The sequence below is a fragment of the Acanthaster planci genome, linkage group LG19, assembly GCF_054643075.1.
Source record: "Acanthaster planci isolate LZ-2023a linkage group LG19, COTS_SCS, whole genome shotgun sequence".
NCBI classification, from domain to species: Eukaryota; Metazoa; Echinodermata; class Asteroidea; order Valvatida; family Acanthasteridae; genus Acanthaster; species Acanthaster planci.
The window spans coordinates 12,723,255-12,746,115 of NC_141795.1; the positions used below are offsets into that span (position 1 = coordinate 12,723,255).

Consider the following 22,861-nt stretch of genomic DNA (forward strand, 5'->3'; position numbering starts at 1 on the left):
GTGTACAGAGAAGAATTATGATTTTATGATTCTGAACAGCGCTACATATGTCATCTGGAAATCTGACTAAACAGTGTAATGTTTTCCATGCGACACAAGTCTACTTCCCAAAATTTTTGTTAGCACTTTTCTGTCTTCCTTGACGCCTTGCGCCTGAGAGGCTTAATGAAATTTTTAAGTAAGTCATCAATTTAAATTCTTTGAAAGTATCATGATAATACTGAATGATTACGGAATCTGGGAGCCTAAAGTTTCCTCATGTAATTTGAATCGCTGAGGGCTTGGAAACTTGTAATCTTCCCCATCTTATATATTCCTCCATGATTTAAACCCCAATTTTTGCCAACTCACTCCTCCAGATCAGCATAATGCATAATTAATAGTGAATAGACACATTTGTAGGCAGACATGTATAACAGGGGGCAAGCCATTACGTAACCGGACAAAGAAAAACCAGGGGACTTCATCGTGACAACGCATTCCATTTCGGGAACGGGAACAAGCGAATCCTACCTTTTAAATTTAAACCTCCTGAAAGGCAGCGCCAGGTTTTGGGAAGCCCTCCGACAACACCATGCCTTCCTACAAACTCACCTACTTCGACATTAAAGGCCGCGCCGAGCCGGTCAGGATGCTTTTCACTGTTGCTGGTGTTCCGTTTGAGGATGTGCGGATTAAGCAGGCGGACTGGTCGGCCATGAAATCGAGTAAGTGACCATAACAAATTTAGGCCCTCACAATATTGATTGTAAATCTCTGTTCCAGATATTGTTAATCAACACTGTAGCCATTTTAATGGTATTTGGGCCCCTCTTCGCTTTTGGTGCTAGTGTGCATTTCCACATTTATTACCGAACCAGTGATGTCCTTGGAGGTAAAAGTCTGAGGGTTACCTAGCTTCTGCATCGAAACTTGCCGGTAATTTCATGGTTTATAATTTTCAACCAGTTTAAAGAGACGGAAATTTAAGAAGCATGCTTCAACATCAGATTTCCACAACAGAAGTGAGAGAAAAAGGCATACTAGCTCTTGTATACGAAGAAAAGTAAATAAAAGAATACAATATATTGAATTATAGAAATGATTCGTAAAAATTTACATCTTTCTTCATTGACAGAAAATCAGATACCTGTATGGGCCAAATCACGTGCAGTTCTTTCGAGAAGCCTGAAAATTTCCGTCAAAATTATGAAAATGCTGCAATATAATTGCCTGCGTTATAAGTTTCAAAACGTAAAGTGCACTTTACAAGAAAGGCCAGTTTCTGCCATATCAGAGCGGCTGCATTCGGATCTTCGGTAAACTTGTTTGTGAGTGGTTAAGTCCGTGAAATAGGTTCACTGCTATGCCATATTTAAATTGTAGAATTGCAATAATATGACGCACAAAGCATACAGGTGCGCATTTGTTTCTTAGTGGTAATTTTTTATTTTAACCAGATTTTCGCTCAGCATTCCCTAATACTGTAGAGTCTCGTTTAAAGCTAAACCGTTTTTCTGCAGTGTCATTCTGGTATTTTACGGAGGTTATGTTGGGTCAATGATCGATTATGTAATTGTAATAGCTCACTGGCAAACACGGCGCGGGATGGATTGGGAGTCCGTATCGAGCCTGTTGCCATGCGGCTTTCAAAGATGGGATTGAAAGCTGGAGCCCATAACCCAACAACGTCATCACATCATACTTATGTTAAGTACATCATATAGCAATCGTTTGCGAACCTAATCATATGACATCGTTATTTAATATTATTATTTCATCTACTGGATTTGAATATAATTGCTTGTTTATTTTTTAAAGATAAAACTGTGATTTGGCGATTCTGCATGGTAAATTTACATAAAATGTATAAACTGCTGAAAGCTAGCATAATGTACATTATAAAATGCTATAAAGTCAAACTTATGAACGCATGCGCAGCTAGAAATGACCTTGGCGGCAAAAAGCGGCTCATTATCGGGGTTACAAACTTTGTGGTCATTTTCTCGGAGTCTCCGAGTTAATACTTTTGCCTTTAGGAAACCCCGTTTAACAATACATAAAAATTTGCTTCGGCCCAAAGCACCGACTTTAAGAAATTGGAAATTTCTTTATATAACTTTTTTGGTAGCCGTTCTGGGAGTGAGGCTAAATGTTGGGTTTGCTTTTACTGGCTTTTAGATGGAATTAAGGAAAATTAAAGCTGGTCCCCCAAAATCGTCTTTCTTAGATTTTTTTTTCAAACAATAAAAACAGGTCTTCCCCTTTCGGGGCCGAGAGTGGTTGGGGGTGGGGGACAACCGGTTGCTCTCCCTTCCAACCCGCCAACAGTGCGTGAAATAAATTAACAAATGTTCCACACTCTGTCGTGGGAAGAATCACTGGTGCCATTCCTTGCACTTCCCTCGTAAACGTGAATTACTTGAATTCCAACAGCACAGATTAAATCATAGCATTTTCTAAAAATTGTTCTGTTGACAGAGACACCATTTGGTCAGTTACCCTTCTTGGAAGTCGACGGTAAAGTGCTCGCCCAGACAAGGGCTATCACTTACTACGTTGCGAGAGACCTGAGTAAGTGGATTTTTGTCTTCCCTCAAAATGAAAAATTCAGAGAAAATTTCCCTTTGTTTTATGGCATACTATGATTTTATCGTAGGCTTTAAGAGTTTTGGTAAGCTCGTAATTTTGGTGGGCCTTCACTAGAGTTTCTGCTGTGCGTGCTGCATTAATCAGTGAGAGGGTCAGGCTCAGTTTACTGTCGACTAACCTTTCTTTTTTGTTTCCTCGGTATTTTCTGAAATATAGAGCTCTACGGTGCAAACAACTGGGAGAGCGCCCAAATTGACGTAGTTGGTGAACTCATGTTTGATCTCGTGAGACCGTATACTGAAAAAATCATGTTTGAGAAAGACGAACAGAAAAAGGTAAGGGTTCCAGTTTCTTTCAAAGCTCTTAACAAAATTTTGATAAAGTGAAATAGTTTAATAGAAAAATTTGTGACTTGGCAGCTGGAATGATTCATTCCTTTGAGGTAAATTTATGGAACATTTCATCTTCCAGCCTGTGAAGTTATTCTTTCCATTGGACAAACTACTCCTTTCTTTATGCAGTCCTGATCAAATTCATTGTATCAACGGAATGAATCTGAATAAATTCCTTCATCACATAGTACATTGTATTTTACAAAAGGGAGCTGCATTTGAAAGATGGAACGTTTCATGCCAAACCATACGTGTATTATTTCATTTCAGCCATACGCTGCATGCCCTCAGTTCTGTTTGCCAATTTCATGTTTATTCTTTGTGCACATGCCAACAGAAATTAGCCAAAATGTAATGTTTCCTCAGCATTTCTTGCTGGATTTCTTTTTTATTTAATGTTCGTGTCTTCAAAAAAATGCCCACAATATTGTTTTCTGGCTGAAGTCATAAATGGCGTCTCATATCAAACCAAAGTCCCTACCAGATTTTTTTTGAATAAAAATATAGAAATTAACAACACATGAAATCTGGCAAGCAATATACAACGAAGCAAACATGGTGACCGAAACAAATTGTTACAGAAGCAACCCAAATGCATGTAAAGGCCAAAAGATGCACTTTATAAAACAAAGAGCCACTTGAGACGCTAAAATGAAATTGAACGCGGCAAGTTGCAAATATATAAGGAAGCAAACGTTAACAATACATTGAACGAAGTGATTTTGCAAGTCAGAAGACAAAGCGCCCCTTACCGATCTACCGAGCGATCACCTTTGGTAAATGGAAGTCTGATCTCCTGGCCGAGCTACTAGCTAATTCAGTCAACACGTCAGTCAACCACTTACGCCGTCAACGCGCCTTATTGAAATCAACCGGTTCCGATATCGGTGGCCACCAGTGGTTTCCTTACACCTGTCATGGGGCAGCCATCTTGCTTTTTTACTATTCATAGCACCTTAACCAAACTTATGAGGCTGGAAGGAAAACTATTCTGTTCTCTTTCATCAATATTTGAAGTTGTATTACAATTGCTAAAGGGGATACAGGGAACTAGATGGCCGCATCATGATAAAGGTCTATACAATCAGCAGACATATTTCCTGTGTGTGATTAACAGTCACACTGAGTGTTATTGCATTATTAGCAAATTTCTTTGCTACAAATTTCCCAATTATTAATTGATTAAAAAAATCAAAACTGTTGCCATTTCTAGGCCGAAAATCTGAAGAAGTACCTGAGTGAGACTGCACCCACAATACTGGCAAATGTCGAAGAACAACTGAAGAAGAACAAGGGAGGAGATGGTTTCTTTGTCGGTGACAAGGTAGGGGATTTTGTGGTGTGTTCGAAGAATACGGGATGGGAAACTGTAGAGCCCAGTTCCCAAAATGAGAGCCTTTTGGGAAGTTACTTAAAATTTTGAAACGTGTAATTGTAAATTAGCAGCAATAAGCCGATTTGGCCTATATTTCTTCATGAATTGATTCATAAGCATTTCCTGTTCATTCTTGATTTCAGATCTCCCTTGCAGACATCAATGTGTTCTCCAGCTTTGACTTCACATCCCTCCCAGAAAAACTAGACAACATGGCTAAATACCCCAAGCTGAAGGCTCTGCTGGATCGTGTGAAGGCAAATAAAAACATGGCGGCTTATTTGGCAAAGCGAAAGCCATCGCCCTATTAAAAGAACGGCATGGAATCTGTCTAATTAAGTTGTATTCTCAGAACAACCATTCAAAACTCCAAGTAATCGTAAAATGTTTTATTTTGATGAAATCTTCTTCATACTTGTCTTCGGTGCATGAAAATAATTTGACATCCTGTGGGGTTTAGTGTATTGTATATGGAAAGAACACTTTTCTAAACATTTAAAGGGTAAATACTTTTCTGGAAACAGACGGCGCTGTTAAGTAAATAATAAACTCAAAAGAATACCTGCAAAATAACCGTTGAAGAAGGATGCACTTTTTAAAAAAATTATATTGAACTGTGATAAGGTCATGTGATCGGTGTGTGTCATGAATGATAGGCCATAGGTTTGATGGATCATCGCTTTATTTTTTGTCCTGAATATAGCCTCTTTCTTCACATTCCATTGCCTAATGGTCATGGGTTTCCGGGAAGGATTCGGCTCGACAGGGCCTGCCGTGCTTATGTCATTAAGTACTGCAGAAGCACCGAGTGGTTTCAAACGTCGTGCTAATGCCAAGTCGACTACAATTTCTATTCGAAGTTGGTCCAACATGTCGTTAATAATTAGGAATGCGCATGTTTACAACGTGTAGTAGAGTTGAGAAATAATCAACGAACAAACGCATCAAATATGGCGACTAAAATAGCAATATCTAGAAACCCACGGGGCAGATTGCTGGACGGAGCTCGGGGGGTAGTAGGTTTCAGTTACACAATTTCTCTTTCCTATTCCTCCTTGATATAGTTTAAGATAAAATCAAAGGTGACCTTTGAAACTAAAGCTCCCGTCCGAATGTCGACAAAGGACTTATCGAAATGTTCACTTGGGTGATATTTTATGGAAACGTCACTGCAAGATCGCCAGGAACCATAACATCGGACCTTGAAAATAAAAATACCCCAATTTATCTGAGAAATAAAGGACTAATAATGCTTGCATAAGCTAAATTCGTTTTCTTTGTGACTTAGACTGAAAGATCGCAAAATCACGTTTTCGTAATGTGCTGGTCTGCCTAGTTTCAGTCCGACTGGGCTTTTTGAATTAAGTTTGACGTTTGAAATAACTGCCGTGCTTACGCCGCGCTCAATTGAATTGTATTCGACACAGCACAAGCACTATAGGCCTACGTTTGAAGCAGGCCTTATTCTCCGTTTCGCTGAGTAGGCCTATGCCCCCACGTAAGCACCTACAAAAGGCAAAGTCATCGCCACTGTGCACAATTCCAAAAACATGTTCACAATACAAGAGTGTTGGTCCACTGTATTGACTTAGGACGCTTCGCCGGATGCCCACAATGGTTGACTGTGAATGTATTTTTGCTACAGTTCCTTCCTGATCTTTTTCCTGAAGCCCAGGCCGGCTGGGTTAACAAAACAGTTCTTCGACCCCCCATACGTATACCCGCCGCCTCTCTCTGTCCTTTCTCATTTTTAAAAAAAATCTAAATCAGCATCTCCTATCGTTTATTTTAAGTAACATTGATTAGTTCTAAATATCATATCAGAAAGGTTGATACCCCCTTGTTTGTAGACACAAATGTATCAGCTAAATAATCACAAAAATGGAAGAATCCACGTAACCAGGTCGTGAAACTTTAACCTTAGCCCTTTTTAGATGTCAGTCAATAATGCAAACTCAGTACCGAACGCCCCGTTCAAACCCCAACATTGCATGCTGGCAAGCGGTTATATGCAGGCTCAATAGCGAGGCAGAATCCTACAGTTCATCGTCATGGTGAAATACGTTCTTCACTACTTCAAGGCACGGGGCCGCGCCGAGAGCATTCGTCTTGCTTTCAAGCTAGCTGAGATCGACTTTGAAGAAGTGAACTTTGATTTTTCGGAATGGCCGAAGTACAAAGCAAGTGAGTTGAGCTAAAGCTAACGTCATTAGCGGCCATGACCACTATCACCTTTCTCATCACATTAAACATCCTAACCATGCACTCACATCTAGGCTGGGTTCATCCGATGTTGTGCAAGACACTTCAGTAATTTTTGTAAATGCCGGTGTTACACCCGTCTTTCCATAATCTAGTCTCGTTGTCTTCATTGTTGCCGCTCTAAGCACGCCGAGTCCATTGTCAATTTCTGGTTGCCATTGCGGGTAGAGTTTTCAGTCAATGTCTTATTTTCACCAAGCACATACAAAGCATTAGCTCTTCTGTGAGTGAAACGATTGCGGGTACACAATGGATCAATCTGTTTCTTAAATTCTTGAGTATGTGTGGTTCTGAGAAGTTCACCACACATACTCAAGAAAGAGATTGATCCATGGTGTATTAAACCGCAATCGTTTCACTCATATAGTTCTTTCACCATGAAAACCTTCCAGTCTTATTAGCTGTTTTGCATTAAGTCTGAGTCATCAACTCTTCATGTACTTCCTTCATGTGTCCATAGCAAATAGTTACCGTAAACAGTATAAATTTACAAGATATAAATTAAACTTAGGCACTTTATTCGTTGTTTAGATTATCCAACTCAGCAAGTCCCGGTACTGGAGGTGGATGGAAGAATGTTTGGTCAGAGTAAGGCAATCCTGCGATATCTGGCTAAAGAATTCGGTAAGTTTCAAGACCTGTATGAGAGGGTCGAGACTTCAAAAAGAGGAAAAATTTGGTCAAAGTGCTAATACGAGGAATTTATTTAGACGAACTTTATGCATAACCTCACACTCCTCAACTGATGAATACCGTTTTGAAGTCATTTTTAGATAAGTGCGTTGAAAAGTGCACTATATGGAATGTTTCAAAATTTCCCTTTTTTTCTGACAACTGCAGAGGGCGCTGAGTTGCTATGATGATAATAGTGAGAAGACACTGTGAAGTTTATGGGGTTTTTGGTTCAAATTGTTAAGTGCGAATTTGCTCACTGAAAACATTCAAAGAAAAAATGCTCTTTACACTGCTAATTCTCATGTACTTTATTTATTCGCCAAAGAGTAGGAAATTATGGGCATAGAAAACATTTTAGTAGTTTTTGTGCTGAAATCTTTATGTCGCGTTTAAGTTTTCTGCACGAAATGACATCACGAATACGGAAATCTGACTTGGGCCAAAATTGGTTTTAAAAATGTTGTTTGAGACACAAAATGCGTTTCCAAGGTTTGTATTCAATAATTATTACCTGAGACATTAATGCACTTAAAATTTGTAAAGCAAAGATTTGCTGGATAAGATTTTAGAACAAAGCTTGTTCCTGAAATTATTACATGTAATTAAGTGGATATCAGGTAGACTGAAGCCCCAACAAATCACTTAAAAACATCATTTTTTTCTAGTGTAACTATTGTGTTGGCCACATTTTCACTGAGAACACAAACCTCAAACACTAACACAAAATAAAACAAAAATCGATATTTCAGGATTAGTTATTGAGGAATACCCGGCCAGCTGCGATGCCTCTTTTGTGAACTGAAATTATTTAACAAAAATGAAACATATGGGATTTCAAGCTATTCATGGTGACAGACGACTAAGATGGAAAGCTTGCGGTAAGCACCATGCAATATCTCTTTTTGAGTCTATGTGGTTCTGATAAGAACCGGAGAGGCTCAACGTTTCGGACAGTGTGCTCTGTCCGTTGTCAGGAGACTGAAGAGATGCCGACAGGGAGTGGGGCTTATATGCTGGTTGGAGGTACTGGAGTGTGACGGATCCTGCTGTGTGGCCAGGTGGAACGGTGGATCCACCTGGGTACTGATGCATGTCAGTTGGTCATGGGCTGTGGTGGGGGAAGTTTGCCTGGGTATAGGAGACCCTGGGCGGGGGGGGGGAGTCTTAGGGTATAGAGGACCCATCAGACCGGGAGGTGAGGAGGGGCTGCCAGATATCGCTGATGGAGAAGCCGATGTCTTGAGGTACGGTGGGGTGCTTGGAGATTTCCAAGGCTTCTCTAATGCGTCTTGGGTACCACTGTTCAATGTTGGCGATGAGGTGGGCTTCTTCCCAGTTGATGGTGTGGTCTTCGGCGTGGGAATGTTTGATGATGGCTGACTTCTCATATTCCCCCTTTCTGCCATGGGCTCTGTGTTCTTTGATCCTGGTAGGGAGGTCCCTACCAGTCTCTCCGATGTACACTTTGCCACACTGGCAGGGGATCTTGTATACACCTGGTCGGCGGTGTGGATCTTGCCGGTCCTTGTGAGAAGTCAGCATTCCTTGGATCTTGAGGGGGGTTGTGTGGAACACCTTGATGTTGTGCTTGCTCAGGATACGCTGGATGTGGTGGGAGGTACGTCCTAGGTAGGGGAGAAACATGTCTGTCTTAAACAGACCAAGAAATGTAAGTTTAAAATCAAAAGCAAATAAACATACCGTTCTGGTTAAAAGAAATAAAGTCATGCCCAAAAGTTTACATACACTTCAACACAGTACAGTTGACATACCTGTTTTCTCAACAATAGTCATCATCTTTCATTTCCATACTATTTTAAATTGAATGTTTCTGTGACAGCGTTGGTTTCTTCTGATACATGGACATTTTTTTATCTAATGTTATTCTCTTTTTGTCCAACAGTGAAGCGATTTACTTGGTACCCCTCGGTGGGCAAAAAATTGCTCAGTTCTTTCACAGCGTAGCTTTTTACGATGCTCTTTTATCACATTCTTCCTGCAGTATTTGTAAAGCTCAGTCATTTTTTTTAATTATGTCACAATTCCGTCAAATTATCCACTGGATTTAAATCTGGGCTTTCAGTCGGCCATTCCAAAGATCAGCCATGTTCTGCTGCAGTAATCTAGCAACCAACTTTTGAAGAAAAGGGTGCTTCGAGGTGTTGCCCTTTGGGAAGATCTATTGACGTCCGAGATTCAACTTTCGAAATGACTGTTTCAGGTTCCCTTGGAGAACTTCTGAAAAAAAAACAGTCTTCTTTCACGGTGCTACCATCTCATACGGTGGTCCTGGACTACTGTCTACAAAATATTCCCATTTCCCAATACCATTATTCACCTTGGATATACATAGGCTGGTCATTGTGACCGAAAAGCTCAATTTTGGTTTTATTAAACACTTTCACAAGACACTTGTGAACGACATTTGAACTTCCTCCACTAGGTAAAAATGTGAGAAAATAACAGGTGAAAAAATTTTGGCATGTAGGTCTCTATACCCTGGACGTCTGTCGTAGTGTAAATGGAGCCAACGTCCAACCTGGGCTGTTGGTGCTATTGGCTATTGGATGGACCCAAAATATTGCAACTTTTCATTTCATTTTTTCATCCTCTTTGTAATATCGAGAGGCTGACTCTTTTTACATTTGACTTCCTCAAGTATGCACTTTCACGGCACTGATCACACTGTTTCCTTTGTAATTTTATAACTAGTAGCGACGCCACGACGGCTCCGTCGCGTCGTCCCATCGCGTCGTGGCGTTGCCTCTTTTTTCATAACCTTCATGCTGTGTTTAATACATTGCGTCGTGCCGTCTTGCCATCGCATCGTGCCGTCGCGTCGCCTGTCATTATGCGATTTTTATGCAGTGTGGGTTAGGCCGTCGCGTCCTGCTGTCGTGCTGTCGCGTCCTGATGCCCTGCCGTCGCGTAGCGTCGTGCCGTCACACAGTGCTCTCGCCGTCGCCTTATTACTGGTAGAAATAGGGGGCGCCCTTAGAGACAAAGTTAAGTTCAGTTTCCATGATCAAATCTTGTAGGCCTATAGGTGTACTGCACCAAATTGTTGGATTCCTGGGCGAGAGCTCATTAATATTTTATTATCCCTCGGGGCTTTTACGATTAAAACATGCCATAATCAGGAGGGATCATAGAAATATTTCTAGAAATCCCGAATTTGCACTAGTTTTACTACTCTTTGGGGGTATCTTCGGGGAAAGGTTAATAAATAAAATTCACGTGGCCAACCCCCATAAAATTGAAACGATCTTCTTGTCATAGTCTTGAATTTCCAGCGAAAAACGCGGCGCTATTTTGGTCTGATTTTGCACTGCTCTCTATGGGCGCGTATTTGGTGTAGTGCAACCATTGATCTTCATTAGACTGATTAGGTCATCGCCCATTGTGTGTGTACAAAATGTGCGGCAGTGCAATGGCGGCGCGCTGCGTTTCAGGAGGGTAATGTGATGCTGTATGGTACGCATTTAGTCAAAAACATTTCTAATGCAAGAATGACATTTCTCGAATTAACAGACCATTTTCTTATTAAATAACCCACTCGAAACTAATAAATGTAATAATTAACTTAACCTGTTTTTTTGTGTTTGTTTTGTTTTGTTTTGTACACGGAGTCCTGCTTTTACTGTTGAAACGGGGGAGTGGACGCAAATGTGTCGAAACGTTGGGTTCTATTTATATTCAGCTCAATACATCGTCCCTATCCTGAGTCGAACCAGCAGACTTTACTCCCATCAAACTTGAGTAGCCTGGCACAGCTATCCCAAAAGAAGGCATGAGTTGCTGTCATACTGCTTCCTATTTCTAAAATGCTATATTTGTCTACATTTCAATGAGACACTCCACACGCGAAGTTGGGTCTCTTTATTTGAGTATCATCAGTGTGAAAATTGTCCAAATCCGGATTTTGTGGTGTAATCGCAAAATATAGTACTTATTACATTTACTTTGTTGGCACATGACAGTGACGTCTCAGCTCAACCATGCCTCAACCCATCTAGCGGGTGCCGCTCGAAGCGCGGCATCCCGCTTGTTGAAATTATAGAGGCTAAGTTCGCGCAAGGCATTGCGGGAACAAACATGGCGTGTCAAGATCGCACCCATGGGAAGAGCTATATATGCAATCACGTATGAAGCCAAACGGCGGTTCCCATGCACAATGCATGACATCTAGTGCTCAACCAACTATAAAAACTTCACGAGTAAATTAGGCTCCTGTAACATTCGGGCTTTATTTTCCTTAAAAAAACCTCCCTGTCCGCAACTTCGACCCAGGATTCGAACCCACACCCACGCATCACAAACCATTATGCTATAACCGCTTGATTACCGCAATTCATAAAAGTTAGTGGTGTTTTTACTGTTAATATACCGTTGAACGGCTGCCACGCGAGTGTTATACACATTGGACATGCGCAATACAAACACAACCACCGTGGTTCGGCTTCATACGTATGATTGCATATATATATCTCCATGGGAACAAGGTTGCCACTGTTCAGCTTCGCCTTGCCTCCGTGTTGGCGCCCTCTGCCGGCCGACCGACGCCGACACCAAATTATTTTTTGTCTACCCTCAGCATTTAATGTGCTCTGAAGAGGAACCTAGGCCTTTTGATATAACCGTTTGGATTCCACTCGATCTATTAATATCTGCACAGAGTGGGGGACTCCATACGAGTTAGATAATGTCATTTCAGAACATTATACGCCCAAACCGCATTATGCAGCAATTCAATTAATTTTTTCACATAATGAGTAAATCGTATAAATTCAACCAAAAGTAAAAAGGGTGCAGCAACCTGTGGTACAAGAGGACTGCTTAAAATTAATGTAAGAATGGAAAGAAATGTAATTACCATAGGAAAAAGGGTTTAAATGGAAGTCAACTGTATTTTGCTCATTTCTGGGCACGATAGCGCTTGGCACAGTTACGCAGACGCTGACGTCAGAACTACCAAACCACGGTTTGGTGTTTTTGCGAGGGCGTGAATCTAAAGAACACTGGAGCTGCAGTATGTTTCAGCATAATTTCCCCTATGTCGTTTGGTTTTAGGGCTTTACGGTAAGACGAACATAGAGACTGCATTCATAGATCAGGCCATCGATATGGTGGAAGACATTTGGGCACCATTTAACGCCATTTTCACTGCACCTTTGGGAAGCAAGGTAGGTTCTAAACCTAGACTGTCTTGGAGCGATTGAGCAGGTAATTGCGTAAATCTGTGGCAGCGAAGAGGATGGAGGTTGGGGATGCCACATACTAAAACTGCCTGGCCGTGAAAATTTGAAAGTGTGTGGGAGGGGGGATCTGGACATCATATTGCATTAGAGATAAAGTGCTGTTCATTAGTCTTAGAGTAATAAAGGCCTTCATCAGTCCCTTACACACTACATGTACATGCGGATTAACCCCCATTTTGTAACGTTTCTTATCCGTTTTTAAAATTTTTAACTATTTATAAATATTTGGGCGGATGGTAGGTTGGAATATAACTTGAAACCCGCAACGGTTCTTTCTCACCACTGTATCAAATATTTGTTGGAGTTTAAGTGAAAAGGGGAACTTATTATTAGTTACAAGCAATTATTGCTTGTGATTGAAACGCGTAATGAGTATTTTTTTTGTGTGAACTTTAGGCAGAAAAGGTGGAAAAGTTCTTGGCAGAAACAGTGCCCAAAGTCTACCAAGCCTTGGAACGATTGCTCGGTCTTGAGGTTGCAGGGGATTTCTTCGTCGGCAAGACGGTAATTGATCATACCAGCAAGTTTTAGATAATATATTCCTCTGCAGAATAGAGGCTAAAATGAAAAACCTAACTTTAACTATGAAACATTCATGATAAATAGGTTGTACAGGAATCGAAAACTGGAATGATGGGGCCTAACTCTAACCTGTACTAGGGTCCTTTGCCAACACGGTTTCCTAACATGACCATTTCACGTGACAAGTTTGGGAGATAACAATTCCAAGCAATGTTGTCGAGACCACCACAAGGCCCAGCAAGGCTGGGTTCAAGTCATAAGCTATTCAAATGAACAGTCACAAAACATTTCTGTGTTGTGACAATTGTTCCAAGTGCAGGCATGTATACCTCATCAGAACGAGACTCTGTGTCAAATTCTGTATGTACTGAAAGAAAAAGAAAAGAAAATGAGATTAACTTTTAATACAATGTGTGTTAGAAGTGTACACATGAAATATTAGGAAAAGTGTACACTTTCTGGCAGTGAAGGCCTTTCATCTTTGTTGTGTTTTTATTTACAAATCTGCTGATTAAATACGTGGTTATGTCGGGTGCAAATTTTGCAAGACTGATCGGATAAAAGGGCAGCATATCCTTGATGCCTATAATTATCCTAGTTGTACCTTTTGCAATTGCACTATTTCTATCCGTTTCCAGAGAATTAAACCTTGGATGGGGGGCGGCACAATCTAAACCACCTAAGTTACGTTAAAGTCTGGTGCGTGCCCATGGCGATCCACTGCAACTTTGGAATGGGGGATGGGAGAAGGGAGGAATTGGGGTTGGAGGGAGGAAAGGGGGTGGTCGAAAGGGGGACACAATCTAAACTACCTCAATCTATGTTAACACACACTGTGAAATGTTTCAAGGCATGGCATTAGACATATTGGTTTCTGGCAATTCTTACAAATCATACGAGTCTGTTAAACGTTGAGTTTTCGTACCGAAAACAACACATTTTTGTTATGGCCTTGCCTACTTCTTCTGGGATAATGTCCACCTTAAAGGAGTGCAGTTTCAGGGGCATGTGGTGTTGAGTTGCTCGTCCTGCAGGCGGATAGTTCATCGGTGACCTGGACCCGGAAATCCAAACTAGTGAGCAGACGCTTTGTAGGGATGCTGTTGTACACGATGGTAGCATTAACCAAACAGATGTCAAGAATTGCAAAGAAAACGCGTTTCCACCATTTCAGGGATCTATGATGATGCGTGTAGTACTGACACATGGTGATGCTAAGTCACTTCCGCCCATCATTGACGACTGCAGGTCTTTGGATTGTACGACGTCCGGTGGAACTTTTGTTTTGCAACGAATGTCTTTAGCGTCACTTTTGCAGTCGCCATAATTAGTCAGAACTGTTATACTTTTTATGGCGTCCTACCAAACAACACATAGTTGCCCCGCTTTAGAGAAAAACTGGGGTGGATCATGTCTGTTCATGGGGACCTTCTTGGGTCTGCAATGTCTGGAATGCCTTGTGTGTGGTATAGCGCACTGATCCACGAGCTCCAAACCTTTGCTGGGACAAATGTGCACAGGAGCGGGGCTAATGTATCAATTGTCCATGAAAACAACATGTCCCGTGTTTTCAAGTCCTTTCAGCAGGCCGACGACAACTTGGCCTGATGCTGTAAGGTTGAGTGGATGGTTGGCTTCAGCATACGCAACAGAGTGCGAGATGATTTGGTCTTATGGAGCCTTGGATCCAGTAATTATAAACACCTTCTAGTCACATGTGTAACCGGTTTGAGACTCATTCAAGGAAAAACATTTCAAGCTTTATTTGGCCGACTTGCGTGGTATGTACTGTTTAGAACAGAGTCGGCCATTAAACTTTATGGCATAGTCTTACCCGGTGAGAGGTTTCGTTCGGGCTTATAGATGCAACGAAACAACGGAACTACTATGTCCAGTAGGGGACGAACTTTAGACAGTTTGTCACGGGGAGAGTCGTCTGCTGTGTTGTCGGCAAGGTGGAGAAATCGAAGGAGTGCCATAAATCGGCTGTGAGACATTGTCGACGGATACAAAGGACTTCGAAGAACTTCGCATCTGGACCAGGACATTGTGTAGCTAGGCCTTTTGTTGATGCCCACCGAGAGCAGCAGTGCGACAAAGGCCATCATTTCAGGAACGTCGGTCGGAATCGAAGTGAACTGAGAGTTAGCGGATTCTGTAGTCTCCCTCACCAGCAATTGCCAAATTGCTAAATTGCTTCACAGAAGAAGAGTTGAAATATCTGTAGGGGTGACAGATGACTGAAATTCTGGCTACACCCAGTCGGTTCCGTGAAGTTCACAGGTAGTGGCTTTTTGTAAGTGGAGGTTGCTTGCCATCCAGTCCTGCATTATTGAAGAATAATATTAGGACTAATAAGAACAATATTTACAAAGTGTTTTACACCAAACACCAAAGCAGTGTACAAGAAAAAACTAGGAATTAGGGCAACATCGTCAAGTAGGATGTCAAGAATGGGAAGGTTTTATTCAGCTATTTGTTGAAAAGGTGATAGATGGGACTTCCCTGATTTGGGTTGGCTGAAATGTCTATTCACACACACTGCCTGTATATAAACTAAACCTTTTTTCACTCTCAAAGTGGCATTCTGCCAAAGAAGGCGTGTTATGTTTTCTGCGCGATATGCTAGTTAATTGAGGGTGATCTTTTAATTTCTGCTGGGAAACCATGCCATGTTATTCTGCATTAATACGGCACAGTAGATTTCAGGGTTTAAAAAATAAAGATTGGAATCCTTCCTTTTCCTTCACTAGCAATTAGGATTCGTGACACATTCGGGACATCGGGAAAAATACGGCAAGCCTACTGGTGGTTACAAAATGCAATACATTGTAATGATAATGATATGAATGACTCAGACTAGGGTGTCTAGTTGCAAGGTTGAGTACATGCTGTACGAAGATAATTAAGGCGTTAGGTCTACCTGAAGTTCGGCTTGGGGTGCCCGGTGGCTTCAATGTGGTGAAGGATTAGGTCGACACTAATTCACCATCACTTTTTCTGATGAGGACAAGGAGGAAGTTTCATCTGAGGATATTTCGGCGCCACTATCTGCTAAAATGTCGTCGACAATGTCCGAAGCCCCGGCCATTTCGCCTCTTATGGTTTTTGTAAGAACGCGCCTGGCGCACCCTCAAGCTATCTCGTCCAATCAGAGCGCTCGAGACGATGTCAAACAGGTGAGCGCGCGCTATTTACATGTACATTCCCGTTGGTGGCATTTTGGTCTGTGTTCCAAAGAGGAACGTTGATAACGTTGTGGCATTGAAATCGTGGGGCACAAAGGCTCGTTGGGAAAGAAACCGCATGCCACTTTGAGCCCAGCTGGCACTTCTGTGGCTGAAAGGGTTTAAGTACGTCCCCGTTAACTTACTTTTCCTCGAGTGTTCCGCGCTGGTCTTTGCCAACGAGGTTATTTCGTAAGTAGGCAACTTGTTACTGCTGCAAACACAGGACAGCTACGCATCATCATTTGTTGAAATTGCTTACATTCCTTATATTTCTATTCATAACAATCTATCCCGACTTCACCCTATTCATTAACCTAATTAAGATTTATACTTTATGTTATGGTGGAGGTGCTAGTAACAACCAGAATGGCTTCAACAAGCAGCCTATGCTCAAACCGTGTATTACGTTCACGTGCATGTACGTATACTGTTAGAGCAGGTGTTGGCTTTGCAATTTGTACAGAACTTGCTGGGAATTGGCCTCGAAGTGGCACACAAGACCAGTTGATGGTCAACCTTGCCCTTGAGAGGAAAGACACCCATGTTGATCATCAGTGCGCACGCACCGATCATGGCAAAAGGAACTGTTTCAGCGGTTGACAAGGTAGAATGTTCAGTTCCAGCTTAAGATGAAATCTTGCTACTTGGCGACTTTAAAACACGCGCGTGGGCTGGAACCACATTGGACATCGTGGAATTGAACAGAACTCCAACAGCTGATCAACAGCTCCTCTCCTTTTTCACCTAAAAAAGTCGAAGGTCCAAGCATCGACATCTGATCGATTTTATGATCACAAGGCAATGTGACATCCGGGATATGTACATCACTAAAGTAAAGAGGGCTACAGTGCGAGAGCTTTCTCTCCACGTCACACACAAGCACAGACGTGGTTGGTAAATAAAGACGAAGATATGCTAGACAGCTAGTGGACCCGGGACACAAGGGATGCCCTTGTGACCTGCCCAAGTAACCAGCTCGTTAACTTGCCAGTCGATGCTAACACTGAAAAAGCTTAAGCCAGCTTCTCGGGCACTGTTTATACGGTCTGATATTTTTACGTCACAGCTGTGGTTTCCATGGATAAAACTACGGCCGGTAGTCAGTAAAACAATATAACAAAATAAGATTCACAAAGTTTTACAAAATAGGCAAAATTATAACAGACTGTAGCTCAGGGAAAATAATTTTGGGTCACCAATCACGGAAGCACAAACATTGTATAGGATCGATGAGAATAACTCCATAATCCTTAGTCTCCTTATACAGAAGCGACATGCTTCTGGAAACGACAGTCAAAGTTCAGACAGATCTCAGTAAACAGTGACGAACCAATAGTGATAGGCGAAGGCAGCCATGTTGCAACACACAGAAGTGACGAGCACATGTTCAAGGCGCAGCTACCAATTCCTAGCCCTGTGACTAACTGACCATTATGAAACCAGGTCATTCTACTGACGGCACACACGTCACTTAAAAAAGAGGACATCTGACGGCGATGGTCTGATCATTATTAGTTAGCTGCTGAAGAGGCCTTCACCAGACCAAAGAGTGAGCAATTCAAGACATGCCCCAGCACCAGGTCACAACATGCCCTCATGATCTCTCTAGTCTGGAAATGCCCAGAAAGCCATCAAAAAGCTTCAGTCAGGAAAGCACCACGACCCAATGGATATGAATACCCTTTAAAATCTTTCAAGAAAGATCTGAAATCATCGTCACAAACTGGCAGAACTGTTGAGCTGTTCCAGGAGGTGGGCTATAGCCCCAAGAACTTCAGGGATCCCAACAACATTCACCAAAAATGGGGCAGGGCGGTATGCGACAATCTTCGAGGCATCTCACTACTGAGCATGCCAAGGGGGTAACAGCCTGCATCATCCTCAACTGCATCGCATACACTTGCTGGATGATATGGTCTCCGAGAGATTGTGCGGATACCAAAGTAACCATAGTGTAGTGAACATGGCCTTAGAGAAGACGAAAAGTAGCAGGAACAGAACCAGCTTAGCCTCTACATCCCCTTTCTTGATCTGACAAGTTGGCCTTTGAGATCGTCGCATCCCTTCCAAGCTTTGCAGCACACCAAAATAAGTCAGCATCATCAAGTCGTTTCATGATGTCATGATTGCCTAAGTGATTGAACACAGATCAATACCTGTCCTTCATTCTCCAAAGGTGTCAGGCAGGGCTGCATTGTGGCTCCTACTCTCTTCGACTCAGGTTCGCCAGGATGCTGATCTCCACACTTTCAAGACCCCCATAGGGATCACCGTCCAGTACGGATGTTGATGGGAGGCGTCTTAAGGCCAAGACAAAAGTATCGGAGAGACTTCCTGTTAGCAGATGACTGTGCCGTTGTCGCGCACAGTATAGCCGCATGGTATGACCTCGAATACCATCAATCTGCGAAAAACAGTGGAGATGCTTCTGCCAGCACCTGGCCTCGATCCCTCGGAGCCAGCCATTGCAAAGAGACAGTCTAAAGTCTTCGACGAAGGCCTGCAATATACCCGTCCAAGGCTTGGAATGTCTAGCTGTAAACAGGGACACCTGACGCCTGGTCGTCACAGGAGAACGACAAGAAGGACCTCGATCAGAAGTGTCCTAACCTCAAAGAAACGTAACCATATCCTACTTCTTCTTCAGCCTGCTCTAGGTTTTACCTTTTGACTTTGGGTTAAATGATCCGATTTCGGGAGTCACTGACGTCTTTGTCGCCTGCAATGGGCATCCATTAACGTTGTTAAACAGCTCTTTCTGCGTAATGTGTATTCAGAATTCCCTGGAGTTGTCCATTCAACTAGTCGCTGTGCAAATGAAAATTATTTTAGGATAACTCCACGTTATGTAATGGACGTTCGAGGACTAGGAATAGTCACTACATATTAAATGTCCGAATGACAAAGGTGAATATCAGTTTTTTCGCCATTCTCTATAGTATAAATCCACAACCAGAATTAGAAGCCATTATTGCGGTGGCACAACGCTTGTGGACAGGTGGTACGCGCGCGTTACGTGCCTCTTCGACCAATAGGGTGTCGTGATTGCCAAATGCACGCGCGCGTCAAGCAGTTATGGCGATTAAACGGATTGGTCTATAAACAAACCTTTTGACCTGTTCAGTTATGACCAGCAATATGATGTGGAAGATATGCCTATATATTGCCGAAATATGTACACTTATGCGGGAGATTCGAGCCAGGGCGTACCGTATGCAAACCGAAAATTTGCCTTTTCATTAACCAATCTTCATCATAATTATCAAGACACTTTCTCATACAAAATAAATAATAGAATCAGCTTTTATGCGTCGTAAGACCATTCAAACACAGTATCAAATACATGATTGATTTCTGTGGTATAATAGAGATTATACAAGTCCCTCGGAGGTGAGAATCAACCTGCGTTTTGCTGCAGCCTGCTCACCAGTTTTTACAGACCAAATACTCTTTCCACCCAACCACGTGACCTTTGACCTCTTTGAAAGTACTGCACTGACGATATGGGTGGACCATGTCCCTGTAGCTTTCCACACGTGCCGAAGTGAGTGAGTTAAGGGCTTTAATTCCTGATTCTGAAATTGCTGGTTTACCTCTATGACTTTGATGAAAGGAGTGGCCACCCCAGGATCGACTCAATCGAGTTATCACCGCCTTCAAGGCACGCACTTTAGAATTTTTTCATTGTGGCTCGAATTGATTTTAGCATGTCTGGAGCCATGAAGTGCTGTTTCAGTGACGTCTTTGGACTGATATCCCCAGTAACTCATCTTCCTTTTTCTGATCAAGCGCATTGGTTCTTTGATGTTGCCGCCAATCCAACACTGATATGATCTAACAAGGCCTCTTTGACTCCTTCTTGGGGATTCAGAAGGTGAGCAGGCCTCATCTTTATTTATTTGGTTCAATTTTAAAGTTTCTTTGTGAAGCTTTGGAAGTTTCGTTCAGGTCCCGCACGAGAATGAACAAACTGAGGCTAATTAAATATGGGCACTACTAATTTCACAAAACATATTGTAGTGTAAAATTTTACACCACCTGTTTTTCTGCGTGTAATCTATTAAAAAACTAATGCGGTTTGTTATTTTAGATCACGGCTGCTGATCTCTTTTTCTTCAACGCTGTTGATCTCGTGAATCATATGTCAAAGAGCGCCAATTCCTTGGAGAACCATCCCAAGCTGGACGCCCTCAAGGGCCGTATTGCAGCCAACCCCAAGATTGCAGCATGGTTGGCAGTGCAACCCCCGAGATTCCACTTTAAGAGGAAACATGAATAGGGTCTGTTCTTTTGACGTCATAGTCATGTTTTCCATCCAGTGGCTACTTAAACTATTTACAAAGTGTTAGAAATCCAATGCAGCTGTCAGAACCCATAATAAATCAAAATACAACTAAATTTAGATCCAATGAGATAGGCCCTACTTGTCCGTTTTGAACGAATTTGAGGTAAAATTGATAACCAACCGAAAGGTGATATATGTTTTTCTATAAACTTTGGTCGCCCTTACAAGTTTTGGCAAAATGAGAGTGTTCTATACATAATCTGTTGGCTGCAGATGGGATTCGTCACGAATCAAGTTCGTTTCTGTGTTTCTCTATTTTGATATAACCAATCAGGCCTTAGGTTAATGTGATATGAAGACATAAAACTTTGCCAATTGTTTAAAAACACAAAATAACTATAAGCCTACCTCTGGTTCGAGATGGCTTAATTCAAGTACATTTTTTTCTCATTTTAACCATTCTTAATTTACATATATATCAGTTGAGTGCACCGTCTGTAGACATCGCTTGTTTGTGCAGTGGTTCAAAATTTGGGTCATAAATTTCAACGTATGTATTTTGTAGCTGTAACGCACACTTCTGTTTCTGCTTATTATTTTAATATTTATTATTATTTTGATTATTTTAATTATTTTCGTATTATTTCGTATTTCTATTGGTCACTTTCTGTGTACTTTTTAATTTTTAACTATTGTACTTGCTGGGATCAATTGGAGATCAGTTTTGTACTGAATGGTTATCAGGGTAAATAAGATAACAATAATGATAATTAGACTTTATTATAGAGTCTATTAAATAATTCAAAAAGATGAAATCATTACAGGTTTATTTAGCTGATCCGGGATCAGCCTTATTATCAAATGAAAGTTTCAATGGGACAATCAAGTTACTTGAATGATTGAAGTATTTTCCTTGTGTATTTAGGTGGTGAAGTTTCATTGCTTAATGATGAAATGCTCTCAAGACAGTGACATATAAACTCCAAGGTAAATGTGTTTCTCAATGTAGACATTGTCAAAGGACACCAGAGGAAAAAATCACGAGCCCCCTTATGTTGAATCCGAACCTACAACCTCAGACTGCCTGCGATTTTTTTTAAATAAAGTTCCCAAATGAGACGTCTTCACTGATGTCGTAGGTTCAAGGCCCATCATAGTTCCCTCGTGAATTTCACTCGCGGGCTCTCGGACAGACGCTAGGAATCAGTGCTAGTGAAACCATGACAAAGGTAAAAACACTCTGAAAAAATACAGCATTCCGCGTTACGACAGATACTTGTAATGATCAGACAAGGACCACCTGCTCAAAAAAGAAGAAAATAAAAGGGAGGCTAATCCAATCAAAAGTTGTAATGCTTTAAGGGCTTTCTAATGCTTTTACCCACAGCCTGAGGTTTAAAATGTGAAAGGTTAAGAGTTGGAAGCGAAGCGGTTTGCAGGTAGGGAGTTCTAGCGAGATACACAGTAATGAGATAAAACTTGAATATCTGAAAGGTCCGGTTTTTAATAACAGCAAGTCTGGAGATGCCACAGCCTGGCTTTACTCAGCTATGGTGTACGAGGACAGTAGGCCTACGTCTCAAAATGTACAGTGCACATCATTAATATCACAAACGAATATTTTTGAAAAAAAATGCGAGAGAGATTTTTTTCTGTCCGTCTGTTTCATTTTCCTTCCAGTATGGTAATACGATAATTTTGGTGTTTTCATACATCAAAACACCAAAATTATTCCCGTATCTCAGACAGCTTTAAAAGGGCGCAGATCTCGGGGGATAGGGGGTGTATGCACCCGATCCGACTACTCACCGCTACTTATAAGTAGGATTGCACACCAAATACGCCATGCTATTGGTAGGTTGGTATCATAGGATCGTAGCATGGCTTGTATTAAAGCTAGACCAATTTTAGCTTAAGCACCGCAGTAGTGGCTGTCTGTCGTGTGGCAAGTGAGGGCGCTTTTCATGCCCTGCTTACAAGTGTGGCGAACGCAGCCCTGCTACGATCCTATGATACCAACATGCTTATAGCATGGCGTATTTGGAATGCAAGCCCTACTTATAAGTAGCGGTGGGTAGTCGAATCGGGTGGTATATACCCCCACCCCACACATTTGGACCGAAGGGGGGCAATTGAATCATCAACCCCCTTTTTTGTGGTGAGGAGAAATTCAAGTGGATTGCGAAGAATTTGTTGGACTTGCCTATGACCAAAATGTATTTAATATCACTCAAAAAGGGAGAATAGTTTTTAATATGCCGTTCTGATGTGAGATTCTGCGTGAATGTAAT

General features: G+C 41.7%; 2 protein-coding genes across 2 annotated transcripts; both read left to right on the plus strand.

Annotated features, from left to right (window-relative positions):
• Positions 1 to 424: 424 nt before the first annotated feature.
• LOC110974076 (S-crystallin SL11-like) lies at positions 425 to 6,414 on the plus strand. Its single transcript, XM_022225423.2, has 5 exons — positions 425 to 707; positions 2,461 to 2,553; positions 2,788 to 2,906; positions 4,177 to 4,287; positions 4,482 to 6,414. The coding sequence occupies exons 1-5, from the start codon at positions 575 to 577 to the stop codon at positions 4,647 to 4,649; spliced, it is 624 nt and encodes a 207-aa protein (XP_022081115.2). The 5' UTR covers positions 425 to 574; the 3' UTR covers positions 4,650 to 6,414.
• LOC110991209 (S-crystallin SL11-like) lies at positions 6,388 to 21,197 on the plus strand. The gene is made up of 5 exons (XM_022256480.2): positions 6,388 to 6,522; positions 7,132 to 7,224; positions 12,346 to 12,458; positions 12,930 to 13,037; positions 20,376 to 21,197. The coding sequence occupies exons 1-5, from the start codon at positions 6,390 to 6,392 to the stop codon at positions 20,562 to 20,564; spliced, it is 636 nt and encodes a 211-aa protein (XP_022112172.2). The 5' UTR covers positions 6,388 to 6,389; the 3' UTR covers positions 20,565 to 21,197.
• The last annotated feature ends 1,664 nt before the right edge of the window (positions 21,198 to 22,861 follow it).

Excerpts from the sequence above, each read along its gene's own strand:
- LOC110974076 (XM_022225423.2), top strand. The coding sequence starts at position 575 with ATGCCTTCCTACAAACTCACCTACTTCGACATTAAAGGCCGCGCCGAG. Across the intron at positions 2,554-2,787 it reads CTACGTTGCGAGAGACCTGA|AGCTCTACGGTGCAAACAAC; the intron begins GTAAGTGGATTT and ends TCTGAAATATAG. Across the intron at positions 2,907-4,176 it reads AGAAAGACGAACAGAAAAAG|GCCGAAAATCTGAAGAAGTA; the intron begins GTAAGGGTTCCA and ends TGCCATTTCTAG.
- LOC110991209 (XM_022256480.2), top strand. The coding sequence starts at position 6,390 with ATGGTGAAATACGTTCTTCACTACTTCAAGGCACGGGGCCGCGCCGAG. Across the intron at positions 7,225-12,345 it reads ATATCTGGCTAAAGAATTCG|GGCTTTACGGTAAGACGAAC; the intron begins GTAAGTTTCAAG and ends GTTTGGTTTTAG. Across the intron at positions 13,038-20,375 it reads ATTTCTTCGTCGGCAAGACG|ATCACGGCTGCTGATCTCTT; the intron begins GTAATTGATCAT and ends TTGTTATTTTAG.